The sequence below is a fragment of the Artibeus jamaicensis genome, unplaced genomic scaffold (assembly GCF_021234435.1).
Source record: "Artibeus jamaicensis isolate MK-2021 breed Jamaican fruit bat unplaced genomic scaffold, CSHL_Jam_final contig_388, whole genome shotgun sequence".
Taxonomy (NCBI): Eukaryota; Metazoa; Chordata; class Mammalia; order Chiroptera; family Phyllostomidae; genus Artibeus; species Artibeus jamaicensis.
The window spans coordinates 580378-595506 of NW_026521813.1; the positions used below are offsets into that span (position 1 = coordinate 580378).

The following is a 15129-nucleotide window of genomic DNA, read 5'->3' on the forward strand; positions in this document are numbered from 1 at the left end:
AATTTCCATATTCCTTTGTTCGGAGGTTACATAAAATAGCTTCTGAATAAATTTCTTTAATGAAGCGAACCTAAGGTCACTATAGTCGATAATTCCAAAATTCCATTGTAATTGCAACTAAAAATCATGACACAAGAATCAGCAGACAACCTTTAGCACTACTGCTAAGTTAAAAAGATATCATAATATCTAGCATTAAAAGAACCGCATTAATTTATTGTACTGAATAAACAACTAACTAATGCTGTTTGGCAATGTGTTTCACAAATAACAACAAATCGAAATATGTTAACTGCTGTATTCTATGCACATTCTGGTATATTACTAAATATATTAATGTATTATGTATTGTCATTTGTAAAACACAATTCCAAGGGCCATACATAGAAAATTCATCTTGACCTAAAACTTTACCTTATAAATTCAATAGCAGGAATCTGAAAAAGTAGGGTAGAAGCCAAATCAAATACTTCAGGAAGCAGAAAAGAAACACGACTTCACCTTGTCTGCACTATTTTCCTCCAGTATGTGATTAATTAATTGAATTTTTCAATGTGCTAGGCATGATGCTGGGGCTGGAGAAAAAGGTATAAAAAGACATATACATTTCCTATTTCATGAAGCTTCTACTTTAACTGGGGAAAACAGAAAAAAGAAAACCTCATGCCAGTGAATTTATCACTATGAATTGTGGTAAGTGCTACAAGAATGAAGTATAGTGTTGAAGGCATCATGAGAAATTATTAAAAAACAGACTGATTTTGCATTTCTCTGATGATCAGCGATGTTGAGCATCTTTTCATATGTCTATTGGCCATCTGCAGGTCCTCTTTGGAGAAGTGTATATTCAAGTCCTTTGCCTATTTTTTAATTGGATTGTTTGGTTTCTTCATTTTTGGTGTTGAGTTTTATTATAAGTTCTTTATAAATATTGGATATTAACCCCTTATCAGATGTATCTGTAGATATGTTCTCCCATTCCATGGGTTGCTTTTTTATTTTGTTGATGGCTTCCTTTGCTATACAAATTAGAACCACACTGAGATATCACCTCACACCAGTCAGAATGGCCATCACCAATAACAGAAGAAAACAACAGTGATGGTAAAGGTGTGAAGAAAGGGGAATCCTACTGCCCTCTGGTGGGAATGCAGACTGATGCAGCCACTGTGGAAAACAGTATGGAATTTCCTCAGAAAACTAAATATTGATCTGCTTATTGACCTCACGATCTCACTTCTAGGAATACATATATCTGAAGAGACCCAAAACATTGATTCAAAAGAACATAAGCACACCTATGATCATTGCAGTATTTACAATTGTCAAGGTATGGAAGCAGCCCAAGTGTCCATCAGTAGATGAGTGGATAAAACAACTATGGGACATTACACAATGGAATATTACTTGACTGTAAAAAAGAAGAAAATGTTACCCTTTGTGGCAGCAAAGATGGACCTGGAGAACATCATGCTAAGTGAAATAAGCCAGTCAGAGGAAGACAAATACCATATGGATTCACTCATATGTGGGATCTAATGAACAAACTGAACCAAGAAGCAAAACAGAGACAGAGAGACTCATAGAGAGCAAGATGACAGTTATGGAGGGGAGTAGGCACATAGAAGGATTGAGCAAAAAGGCCTCCTGGACATGGACTACAGTGTGGTGATTGTGGTGTGGAAGAGGTGTAACGGGAATAAATGGTAATGGAAGAAATACAATAAAAAATAAAAGCAAAAAAAAAAAAACCCAAACAGACTGACTTTGACCTCATCAAGGAGGCCTCCCCTGAGATAATGACTGTTAAAGTGTGATAAATGGACAGAGATTATCCAAATACAGGGAGAAGTATTCCAAGCAGCAGGGACACCAGCGGACAGTCCTGAGGCAGAAGAGAGCTTGGCAACTTCAAAGAACTGACAGAAAGCTGGTGTCGCTACAGCAGAGAAGGAGAAAAGGGGAGTCTGGGGAATATGAGTTCAGAGAGGCAAGCAGAGGTCACTATAGGCAGGATTTCAGATTTTAATTTAATGAGAAACAATTAATTGTTTCAAACACAAGAGCCACATAATATGTTTTATAAAGATTCATCTCCCTGTAGTTTGGAGAATGAATGAGAGAAGAGTAAGACTGAAAACAGGGAGAGCAGTCAAGAGATGACTAAAAAATAATTACAACTTAGTCATAACCAGGGAAAATGTAAAGAAATGGATAGATTTAAACTATAATTTGGAAGTAAAACTGACATTGGACAGAAATTTCAGAATATTGTTTAATAATATTAATAGTGATGCCTTTGTCATATTGTTGATTTAACTAGAATTCCTTAGTATGATACTATGACCGACTTCAGTATGACATTCCTTAGGAAGTCTTAAGACACTTGTAAGTCTGTAATTCAGCTTAGTCTATACTTTTCTTTTGATTAAAAATATATTCTTGGTCAAGGATAATTCCCCATGACAGTGTAGATGGAACTGAAGAGTACTATGCTAAGTGAAATAAGCCAGGCAGTGAAAGACAAATACCATATGATCTCACCCATAAGAGGAATCTTTTTTTTTTAGAGAGAGGGGAAGGAAAGGAGAAAGAGTGGGAAAGAAACATCAATGTGTGGTTGCCTCTCATGTGTCCCCCAGTGGGGACCCGGCCTGCAACCCAGGCATGTGCCCTGACTGGGAATCGAACCGTGATACTCTGGTTTGCAGGCCCGCACTCAATCCACTGAGCTACACCAGCCAGGGCCCATAAGAGGAATCTAATGAACAAAATAAACTAATGAGCAAAGTAGAACCAGAGATATAGAAATGAAGAACAAACTGACAGGGATCAAAGGGGAGAGGGCAGGGGAATAACAGGGGAAAGAAGGGGAACATGTACAAAGGATCCATGGACAAGGACAAAGGGGAGGGAATTGTCTTTGAGAGCAAGGGTTGGATGGGGCAGGGGAGAGCAATGGGGGAGAAAAATGGAGAAAACAGTAAAAAAAAATTCCCTAACAAGGACCTCGTGACTGCTTTGGATACTGGTGTATTAAGGTTTTCTTCAATAATTCGTATCTTTTCCAGCTTGTGTTCTATTGTTGTTTCCCCTTCATAGCCAGCTTTTGAGAGGGTTTTCAGAATGCTCTCATTTGTAATTTACCCTTTGAGAAACTTCTACTTGGCATCTACCCATGTTATTCTTTGAAATTACCTTTGCAAAAGTCACCTATAGGGACGACTGATGTTATTACTTTATTTGACTTCTATGTAATATTTTGAATATTTAAACACTTTCTTAAATACTTTCTTCTGTTTGGCAACACATTCTACTTATTTTCCCTGTACTTCTCTAGATGCCTCTTTTCCATACTCTTCTTCTTCCTCTACTCAACTCCTGAATGTGTAAGTTTCCACACTGACAGTCACAGGTTCTCTTCTACCTCCAACCTCTCTTCTTCTGTACTCTGACCCACTCCCATTGCTAGGTGCTGACTGCCCCCCAACATGTAACTGTAGTACAGACTTTTTTCTGAACTTCAACTCAGGTCTAATGAAATGCCTTTAAGTACCTCTAAAATTTGTGCTATAAACACCCATACAAATTTGTTCCTCTTTCAATGCACAATGGCCAGAAATGTGCTGATAATCTCTATTACCACCTTCTCTCTCAACCCAAAGTCACCCAAATCAGTTGACACTATCTCCAAATTATATCTCAAATCTGTCCACTTCTTTACAGCTGCATCAAAACTACAAGCTAAAATCAACTCTTGCTTGACTACAGCAGAGGTGTCCTAGTCACCCTACATTTACTTTTTTTATTCTGCAACTTCCACCAATCTATACCAAGACATAAAACATGAAGAAAATTAAAATAATTGTAATTAAGAAGCCAAGATCATTATGTGTTTTTCCTATCATATATATCACTTTTAGCAAGTAGAGCTGACAAGAAAATTGTCAGTAAACTGACCGGACACTAAATAAAGATTTAAAAAATCAAGAGCTTTTCCATATATCAACAGCATTCACAGTCCTATGGCTGCCTATTATTTTTTCTCAACCCACGCTCCTCTTTAAAATCCCATGCACTGTCTGCAAATCAGATGAGTTGCAGCAGGGCTTTCCAGACACAGGTGATTGGACCAGAAGTGAGTTGATCAGATTCTCTGTATTCACAATGGGGAAATGAGATATACATAACATGAATCTTTAAAATTTCCATAACTATCAACCCAATAATTCTAATTCCTTAAGTCTAATTTAAAGGAAGGACAAAAAGATGTATTAGAAGATGCTTGACAAAATATGTTAATTCTATATCATATTTTAAGTACATTAAATATTAAGTTATAGCTAAAACAAAAAATAGGCAAGGCTTAAATTTCCCACAAGTGGAATGGTCAAATAAACTATAACATAGCTATATAATGAAATATTATGCAATTATTAAAATAATACTTTAAAAGATAATTTAATACTCATGAAATAATACAGCCCTTGATTATTCTCCTCCATTTCGTCTCTCTCTTTTTTTTGATACTTCACTTTTTCTAATAGCCACTATTAAAGATGCAGCAATAGAGGGATAAGCATATTTCACATAAATCTAGAGTTATTCACTAGCATTATAGAGAAGAAACAAATACACACAATCAGTAGTGACTAATGTTAAGCCTCTTGCTTGGCTATTGAATTACTATTACGCTTCCCAATTGCTTGCTACCATGGCTAATTAAAAGTTGGCATGGTTACTCCCATACCAATTGGCTTTGGCTACAGATAAATATCTGTGATTTTTGAAATCATAGTTATTCTACTCCATCTGTTCTCCTCATTTTTCCAGTCAGCTGTCAAATCAAACACATAAGTCCTTCCTAAAAGTTGTAGCAGTTTTACGTTACCAGGTTAAAGGAAACAATTGCATAATATGCTGTTGTTCAGTAGACTTCTAGGAGGTAAAGCAAGATTTCACAGGAAGTCAGGGGTGTGTCAACAGTGATGATGGAAAAGTGCTATATTTATAATAGTATTGAACATTCTTTCATTAGTTTAGAATACAAGGCATAATTGTCAACAGAGTTTTAACAGTGAAATTCTAAAAATACCTCTCAACTCTGACTACCTGCTTTTTTCTAGTTGTAGTCTCAGTTTTATTTTAGCTAAAATTAATATACACATGAGACTAAGTACTAAATCATTTCTTGGATTATTTGATATATTTCTCTATTCCCATCCCAATTGAGAATTTCATTTTCCCCCCTGGACTGGTATGACTCAATGGATTGAATGCCAGACTGTGAAGCATAGGGTCTCTGGTTGGATTCTGAGTCAGGGCACATGCCTGGGTTGCAGGCCAGGTCCCCAGTAGAGGCCATGGGAGAAACAACCACACATTGATGTTTCTCTCCCTTTCTTTCTCCCACCCTTCCACTCTCTCGGAAAATAAGTAAATAAAATCTTTTTTAAAAAGAATTTTACTTTTCTATAACATTTTCCCATCATACACAAAGCATTTCTACTATTTCAAATAGAAAAATATCTTTGGTACAGTCTCCAAGTCCTACTATCTAAACATAAGTTTAAGGATTATACTGCAAGTGATGGGGGAAGTAAGAATACATGTTCTAACAGTTAAATCTATTCAACCTTTTTACGCTGAAGTAGTTTGTTACAGTAAAATAAAAAATGTCCAAAAGATAAATAAAATATCTTATGTGTGTTCATTTTATTACAAAGGTGGCCTCATTTTCACCCCTTTATGTCTCCATACCCCTTGCAATGTCACTCTGCTGCATATATATCATCAAAAGGTGGCCATCTATTTTTCTACCCCTTAGATATGGGATGGGCTTGGGACTTGTTCTGGCCAACTGGATGTGGCAGAGACGAGGAGATGCTAGTTCTGAGTTGGGGTGGGGATCACTCAAGAGGCCTTACAGGCTTCTGCCTGTCTTATATGTTTCTGCTTTTCTTTACCTTGAGAATAAGAGTAGGGTTACTGTTGGAGGAAGAATAGACATGTTATCTATCAAGAAACCAAGCTAGACCAGACACTCTCAGTTAACCTGCCTGGTGAGAAGAGATGTATAAGCAAACTGAGTAAGATCAGCTGAGACTATAGAATCACTGAATTAAATCCAGTCTGAATTAGTAATCCACAGAATTTCAGCTAGGTGAATGAATGTTGCTTTTAGCCACTATATTTTTGGGTGACTTGTTACCAGTGGCTAATTAATAGATCCTCTTGTATTTTGTTTGCTTATTTAGAAAGAAAATTAGGAAGTAATATTAGGTAAAAAAATTAGACCATTATATAAAATCTATGTTCCTTATAATATCAATATTTACATTTTTCATGTTTTGGCTATTGGGGATATTAACATTTATAAGCACGTTTTATTTATGAGATATTATTTAACTCTTACAGCAATCTCATGAGATAGCAATGATGCTTATTTTAAAGAAAAAGAAGCTAAGGTAAAGAAAACAAGGAAAATGTCCAGGCGCACACAGTTGTCTGACCGAGGAGGACTGGAACGTGGGACACAGAAACATATGAACCCAATTACTCGACGACAGGTCACAGTCAAAGCCACAACTGAACTGTCAAGTCTGAGCTTTTTTTGGAGTGGTGTTTTATGAACTAGAAATGTGAACCCCTTGCAGAATGACCTAGATGCTGCTCCCGGAATGTTCTGAAGAACAGTTTATACATATTATATCGAGTTACTCGCTTGCTCTTTTTCTAATTCTCTAACAAATTTTAAATGGCCAAAATATCAGTTATCCTTTCAGATTCTCGGTTCAAGTTCTATGTTCTTTTAGTCAACAACTCAGTGAAAAATTGACATATATGAATAAGTAAAAATATTTCCCAGTGAAAAAGGTCTTGATTTATTTGAAGCCAAAATTGTTGTTTCTAGTAATAAATAATTAGTATTAATGGTCAGATTGACTATAATCTATCTTATGATAGTTGTTTACTGGCAGGCAAAATTATTTAATTGTGGTAGCATATAAAAATAACCTCGACTTTTACCATTGGTTGTGTCACATGTGCTGAAACATTTTTAATATTTAAAACATAAAGTAACTTACTGTTGACCTTATGTGTGGTCTGCAATTTTCTGCCTTTGACGGTTGCTTTTGAAGATGTGACTGGAGGAACGAAAATGCTTACTGGGAAGTGCCCTTACTTATCTATTTTACAGCTTCATCATTCATTTTGGTTTCTACTCAAGTGATTGTTGAAGAAGAGCAGCATTGAACCCATTTCCTATCATTCTGTTGTGAGAGTTTGCTGCTACTCCATGTGCCTCTGTTAACATCAGTGTCAGGGAAAGTGGCACGAGCAGCAGTTGTCACTTGTTTCTTTCTCTTGATCAAATAATTTTTAACAATAAAATTCAGTGGGATCACATTAAACAGTGAAGACATTAGTTTTTAAAGTTTAAGCTAGGGCTTGAATGACAATATAAAAGAATGACAGTTTTAAAAGCAAACTAAATTACATGATTTGAAGTAATTACTTAAACGTTTTGAATGCATATGAAATATGAAATAGATATTTACTTCTGCTTTTTATCTGCTTCTTTTCCTAAGTAACATTTCTATTTTTGTAAATACCTAAAGTAAAAAGCTTGGGCTCAGGGTTTAAGAATGATAATCATTTCCATGAAGCCCAGCTAAGTGGCCCTTTTCCAACGGGATCTTCAGAACTCAGTTCATACATTTACATTTTGGTCCTATAACAAGGGTTTGACTATGTCACAGCTAGCAAGGCTGATCTCGTAGGCATAACTGTCACCTCAAGAATAGGCTTCATTTTCTTCACTGGTAGTAACTGCCCACACAACACCTACAATAACACTGAAGTAACCTAAGGAAAATCCCTCCATGAAGGAATGTTTAAAGTCACTCCTACAGAAGCAGAGAAGCCAGAATATGGACCTCACTCCTCCTGCCTCATGAAGGATGCGTGAATGGTGCTCACCTGACCTTTCCAGCCAGCAATGAGGCAGTGGAATGGGATCATTCCTATATATCTAAATCATAAACCGGAGCATGATAAACTTGAAAATAGCTGTGTTCTAGGAGATTCTTGACAGCATAAATAACTAATTTTTGAGAGAATGAACTACCCTTTTAAATATTTTTTACTTGAGAACTGACTTGGCTGAAACATGTTTGCTTGGGTACTATATAAGCTTCTCTCCTGTTATAAGTTGCAACTGACCAAGGAATATACTTTAAACTGAGGTCCTTTATACTAGTTCAAGTTTTATGGGTTCTTCTCTGGACTAAGGGTGGCATGTTCAACACACTGAAGCACCACTTTCTCTGACTTAAGTGTTAAATTGACCCGAAGGCCAGTTTTCTAGCCATAATGGAAAGCAGCAGATTTTTCTACTTGGCTTATACCAGGTTATAGAAACAATACCTGAAATCTTCACACAATATCTTATCTTTGACAGTTAACATAATTCTTTTTTGAATCAGTAGCCACAAGCCTTTGGTAGATGTGACATCTCTGAAAAACTTCCTGAATTATTTTATTTTGCATCTAGTGAATCTTGTCATTCAAAACAGTCAATTTTTGTTTCGATTACACTTTACAATCAATATTATTTTGTATTAGTTTCGGGTGTACAGCATAGTGGGTAGACATTTATACACTTTACAAAATGATCCACCTACTATTTCAAGTACCCACCTGACATCGTACACAGTTATTACAATATTATTGACCATGTTTCCCATGCTGAACTTTACATCCCCATGACTGTTTTGTAACTTCCAATTTGTCCCCCTCACCCTTTTCACCCCGTCCCCACACCCCGTCCCTCTGGCATCAGTCTGATCTCTGTGCCTATGAATCTGCAAAACAGTCAAATTTTGAAAACAGTGAAGGCCACAGTAATTAAAGAAGAAAGGGAGGTCTTATAGTAATTATATACTCAGTTTTCTACCAAAATCAAAATTCAGATTAGATTGTCTTTGTTTGAAAAACAAATTATGTCATAAGCAGTCCCAGAATCTTATGCTGGTGTCATATAAAAGTGAGTGCTTTACACACTTTTCTTATTTAACTAATCTAGAAAAGATTAGATGACTTCAATTATTCAAACAAAAAGATGACTTCAAACAAAAAGATGACTTCAATTATTTATCTTATGCAAAAATACATGTGGTTAAAATTAGAATAGATAGCATGCAACACTGAAATATATGTATATATGATATGTGGTAAATAATAAACAAAGCAGAATATATTCTTTTACCACAAGGGTTATGACGTGACTCTTCCACCCAACTCACTATAAACCATTTGAGTTCTACTTCTAATTCAAGGTACTGTCTTTTCCATTTGGCGCTTTATTTCTTCCTGATATCTCAATCATTCTCTATATTTTCACCCTATGGTGAAATTGACTATTTGAAGACAATGGTTCATTGACATGAAAAATCAGAAGGGGAATCTTTGAAGTCACATATATTGAATGTTTTCCCATGCCTTGGAGCCCAAGAAAACCAGTTTATTACTAATACCAACTACGTAAAAAATATCCAAATAACCACTAAGATTTTAGTGAGATGATGACTTCACATTACAGATAATATATCTGTTTTCTCACTTATTCTCATCTATTCCTACAGGTAAAATCCCACGAAATAAAATATAAATATGTGTAAATAAAGCATTTAGTTGAAGGCATGGCCTTGCAATGACTTATTCTAAAGCAAAAATACTCAAAGGATTGTGTAGAAGACAGACTCACTTTTAAAAGCAGTCATCACTGAATTATGCTCAATTACATGATCATTACCTGGCTATTCTTTTATCTCCCTCACAGTTCGGTGAGGAAAATTATCCAGTAACTTACACCATGTGCAATTTGTCACATAGTTATAGTGGATGCTCATTCTGTCTATAAACACTTATTAAAGAGGCAGATAATTGATTAGCACCAAGAAAACTAAATTTAAGCAATTTAAGATTTGAGACTATCTATTCCCCTTTATAGCCCTCCTCTAGCTGTCCAATTACATGACATTTTATGAATCAAATGAATGGTTCTGTTTTTGTTCTGTTTAAAAAGTGGGCTTATGAAATGCAGAGGCATTCAAATGTTTTTCTGAAGGGAGATTTTAGATAACTAAGGCATTTCCTAATTTGTATACTTTCAGGAGAAAGCTGCATATCTGAATTAAAAAAAGATTGCTTGATTATTGGGTTAACTTTTTTCAACTTTTATCTGGCCCTCTCCACGTGGTTTTCTTTGACTCTGGGACTGGTAACCAGTGACCATGTGGAGTTTAAGGAGTCCACTGTAACTTGATCTAAGATACTGTACAATCCTTGTGGGTTTTTCCCACACCTTGCCCATATCGTTTAAACCATCCTTACATTAAAATCTTTCCAACTATTTTGAATGCTCCATCTCTTCTTTGTGGGACCATATTATAGCTAGTTCGTCTCATTTATTTCCCCAGGAAAAATTCCACTAATAAATCAGGTATATAATTGAAGCATTTATTTAAAGACTTAGGCACTTGGTACATTAATAACCCCAAATTTGTGTTTTGTTATAGCATAATTTTGTGGTTTTGTGTTTTGTTATAACACAAAAATATAATGCTTAATAAATGTTTGAATCATTTATATATAGAAATATCTGGATATAATGACTATCCAAACTTGTTTCAAAATATTTCTGGCAAACATCAATATATCAAGTCCACCTTAATTGAAACAAATACTTTAAATCACTTCTATAAAATTATTCAATTGCTTATATGAAGGCACAAACAAGTTAGATATTCCCTTGAAAATATTTTCAAGGACACAACTTATTTTTACAAATGTGTGTGTAAAGAGAAACATTTACCTTTTCACCGATTTCTCCTTTGCTGCCTTCAACACCTTGCTCTCCCTATAAAAGAGAAATAGAATGTGTACAATAATAGGAACACTGCTTTTAACACATAATTATTACAATAACTATTATAAAATTTCTAACTTTGAAAAAAATCAACAATTATAAGGACCATTTCTAATATGTAAATTCTAAGCCAATATTGAGTTCCGCAAAATTTAAATATCCCTAAACACTGAAGAAGCACTCAGCAAGCATTTCCTGAGTGTGCTAAAATAAAGGACAAAAGTTTTCTTATCTCCAGTTTTTTCATGTAATGCTTCAATAAGGTAACACTTAATGTAATTAAAATTCATGTTAAAAAAGGATGTCAGCTTTTTATTATATATATAGTCTGCATATATTCTATACAGAATCAAATATATGTGTATGTGTTTATGTACACACACAAGATTAGATCATTATTTCTGCTTCATCTACCCTCAAAATGTATCAGGAAAGAAAATAGGGTAGTATTTGGGTATATTTGTCACTGAATGCATGGTCTATCTTTTTTCTACCATTTTCCCTAAAATACAGACTTTAACTCGATTCGTTAATTCAAGCTGACATCGAAACTGCTGAACACCCCCAGTACATCAGCCACAATGACAGCATGATGCAGCCACCACAAACAGCTGCTGGAAAGTCCAAAACTATTTCCCAGCAGATAAATCTGCACGTCCCTTGGCTTGTAACTCGACTTGCAGAGGCAGCACATGCTGTATCAATGGGTTTTGTCTAGAACTGCTGTGAAGAAATTCAGAAGCTTGCAATTTCATCGCTGCCAGCTCAATCTTACCACTTTTTATCAAGCCAAATAAAGGAAGGTTTTTCAAAAACTATGAGTATTTTTTTAACAGTAATTTTTTAGCTACAGAGAAAAACTTAGATGGAATAGTATCTTCTATTGCTAAGGCCTGTAAAACTTCTCCAGAGCACAGAAAAGATATGTTTGGCTTTGACAGGCATCTGCTATTGCATCAATAATGCTCTCCCTTGTGGTGGAATCACTGGGGTGGTATGACAGCTGGCCCCACTTGAAGTGGCTCCCCATCCCTTCAGGAAACTGGAATGGACCAGCCTCTGTGTTTCCAAGAATGCTGATCACGCAACATACTCCTTCCCAGGAGCACAAAGCAGCCCTTATAGACAGTAGAGGGATAAAAGTGAAGTTTACTTTGGTTAAGAGGAAGATACAAGGCACAGTAAAAAGGAGGCTCAGCAATGCAGAAATCCTAACTTATTGTGAATTTGTCATTCTGAACAAGAGATAGTTTTGAAGAGACTGCATCTTCATAGCATTTAATATTTGGTTATTATACTTATTATGTTTAGCTCAACCTGGGATATACAGAAAGGAAGCTAAATAAGAAATAATGAAACACAGTCAAAGGCAGTAGAAACGGTTCCATGCTTCACTTTAGACAATGTCAAATAACAGTGAGAATATTCTAGAGCAGCTGTACACACTCCCATGACCCCTAGAAAGCATCACTGTCGGGGTCTCCAGAGAAGTGTGTCGCTCACACTCTGACAAAGTCTCTCCTAGTGTGGCTGGCGTCTTTGAGAAGGGGTTGTTTCCATGGGTTCTCTTTGGAAAGGTCTGCTAGTGGGTTGTCTTTGGAAAGACTGCTTAGTGGATTTCTGATCCGGGGAATGCAGTTTCATCAAATACATTCTCTGAATTTTCACTATAGTATATATGAACTCAATTTTCAAGATGTTAAAATTCTTCACTTATATGAAACACTCAAAAACTCTTTTACCTTTTGACCAGGTAAGCCTGGAGCTCCATGTAAACCATTTTCACCCTAAAGGAAGTACACAGCATAAATGTTATTAGTTATAAAAAACAAATAAAAAATTTTTTGCAGTCTTTAATAACTAGCTCTAAGGTTTCAGGAAAAGGTAACCGGATTCTGATTCTCTATCCAGTACAGGGGCTTTCCATCTATCGCTGATCTCACAAGTCCAGGATTAGGACTTCCACTTTAAAATAAGAAATGGACTCTCTGAAAGGTTCAGTAACATGCTGAAGATTGCCCAACTGGTGGCATCACTTGAGATTTGAGTTGAGCTTTCTGTGTCTATAGCCCATGTTTTCCTACATGCTATTTAGCATCCTTTATTTCATTTTCTCTCTTTTAACCTTCTAAACATAATATTAAAGTCTGACAAAGGCTTTCTTTGGGTCAGACAGTGTGCTCACGAAAAACCAATGAGGTAAATACTATTATTACAACCATCTTATTAGAGATGATTACAAAATCAGTGGGAGATAGAACTGAAATTCGAACCCACGTACTTTAACTCTGTGCACCTAACTGCCACCCTATACTCATAAAAAGATTTAATTCTGGCTTCTAGGTAATCTCTTGTCTAAAATCTCTATCTATTTATCTACCTACCTATCTATCATCTATCTACCCAACAGATATATAAACATGTATATATACATGTGTGTATATATATATATACACACACACACATATACACACAGGCACATACATATATCTATATCTGAGGATGTTAACTTTCTTGCTTTTATCTGTTGATTGCCTTTAGATCAATTTTGAAGACATGCCCAATGGCATTTTACTTGAAACAATTACTTGTAAAAATTTTTAGTTCCTTTCATTCATCTTGTTCCTGTCTGAGGTAAAAAGGTTTCCAGCAGATGCTTATCAGTTTCCATTACTGGAAATCACAGCTCACCTTTAAGTCTGGATTGTAAATAGTACACCAACTAGAGTGAGATATTCTCAATAGATCTTAGAAATTTAGCTGTTTATAGGCATTGACTTTGGGTCTTGAGTTTCCAGTTTTAGCTCAAAACAAAGTAACAACTCCACAGACCTATCTTATTTCTAGCAAATATTTCTAATTTATAAGACAAGAGCTTTCTAAGCATTACTTAGAATAAAGTTAGATATCATTTCTTAGAATTCCTTATTTCAATATATGAAGTAAAATAGAGCAATACTATATTCTGTCTAAACCTAAAGACATTTTTATTCTTTCATTAATTCGTTTTTGGAAAGTTTAAATCATTTTCACCAGAGGTGTACTGCTATATAAATACACACATTTATTTTAAAGACAGGCTTTTTTAGGTCAGATTAAATTACATAAGTGTTCTATAGTATAACTACTATCATCACAGTATATATTAACACTAAAGGCAACATTTTGTTGCTAATATAATTAACTACTGAAACATCAATACAACATAATATACTTGTATATGTAACAAATATATTTGTATTATTTTTTTGTTGTTAATTTCTGGACCCCAGTCATCACACAGATGTATTAGGAACTTCCAACTTCATTTGATCACAGAGCAGTACATATTGAGTATTTGATGCCAGGGAACATTCTAGGGAAATTAAGCATCTGTTACTCATCACAGAAATATGTCCACTTGCCCATAAAGAGCAGAATTATTTTTGTATGTTGGTCTAATATAATGTTTTGTATCATATTACAAGTTACACATGATAATAAGATATGGCATGTAACCCGGTAACAGACACTGATACAGTATGCACTTCCAAAAATACTTTTTGGGAAAAAAAGTAGTGACAGTATCTTCTCTTTTTCTTTGCTCACAGCCCATTCCTATGTACCACATGCTCTGAGTACTGGTGCCTAAATTCCCACCTCTGGCATATGAGGTCTGTCTGGAAAAAGCCAAGTAATTATTAATATAATAACAGTTTGCATGACATTGATGTAACCTGGCAGCCAAGGAGAGTGGACTGGACTGTGCACACATGAACAATGATGACTTCAGTGTACTAGTCAGTAAAGGCTGTAGACACTGTTGAGTGAAATGTGTGCTGTGTGCCCACCACATTCAAAATGACTGAGTGAGTAGAGCAATGAACTCATATCAGATTTTGCATTAACCGTGAACATTCCTCCACAGAAACTATTCAGATGATTCAGAAGGCTTTCAGGGACAATGAGATGATTGCAACACAAATAAAAGTGTGGCACAAATGTTTCAAAGATGCTCAAGAATCTGTAGAAGGTGATCCACATTCTGGAAGGCCAGCAACAAGCAGATCACCTGAGAATGTTGAACATGTCCAGGTTGCAACAACAAAGATCAGTGACTGACAGTGTGAGAACTAGAAGCTGATCTGGAGATTCCAAAAACTACTGTGTCCAAGATTTTGATGCAGGATCTTGGCATGAAATGTGTTGTGGCAAAA

At 35.5% G+C, this 15129-nt stretch overlaps 1 protein-coding gene across 1 annotated transcript in view; it reads right to left on the bottom strand.

Annotated features, from left to right (window-relative positions):
* COL19A1 (collagen type XIX alpha 1 chain) overlaps positions 1 to 15129 on the bottom strand; it is a 348702-nt gene that overhangs the window by 230311 nt on the left and 103262 nt on the right. Inside the window, exons 10-11 of the mRNA XM_053665015.1 lie at positions 12676 to 12720; positions 10880 to 10924 (exon numbers count right to left, since the gene is read on the bottom strand). Of these exons, the coding sequence (XP_053520990.1) occupies positions 10880 to 10924; positions 12676 to 12720 (90 nt within the window). The remainder of the gene's footprint in view (positions 1 to 10879; positions 10925 to 12675; positions 12721 to 15129) is intronic.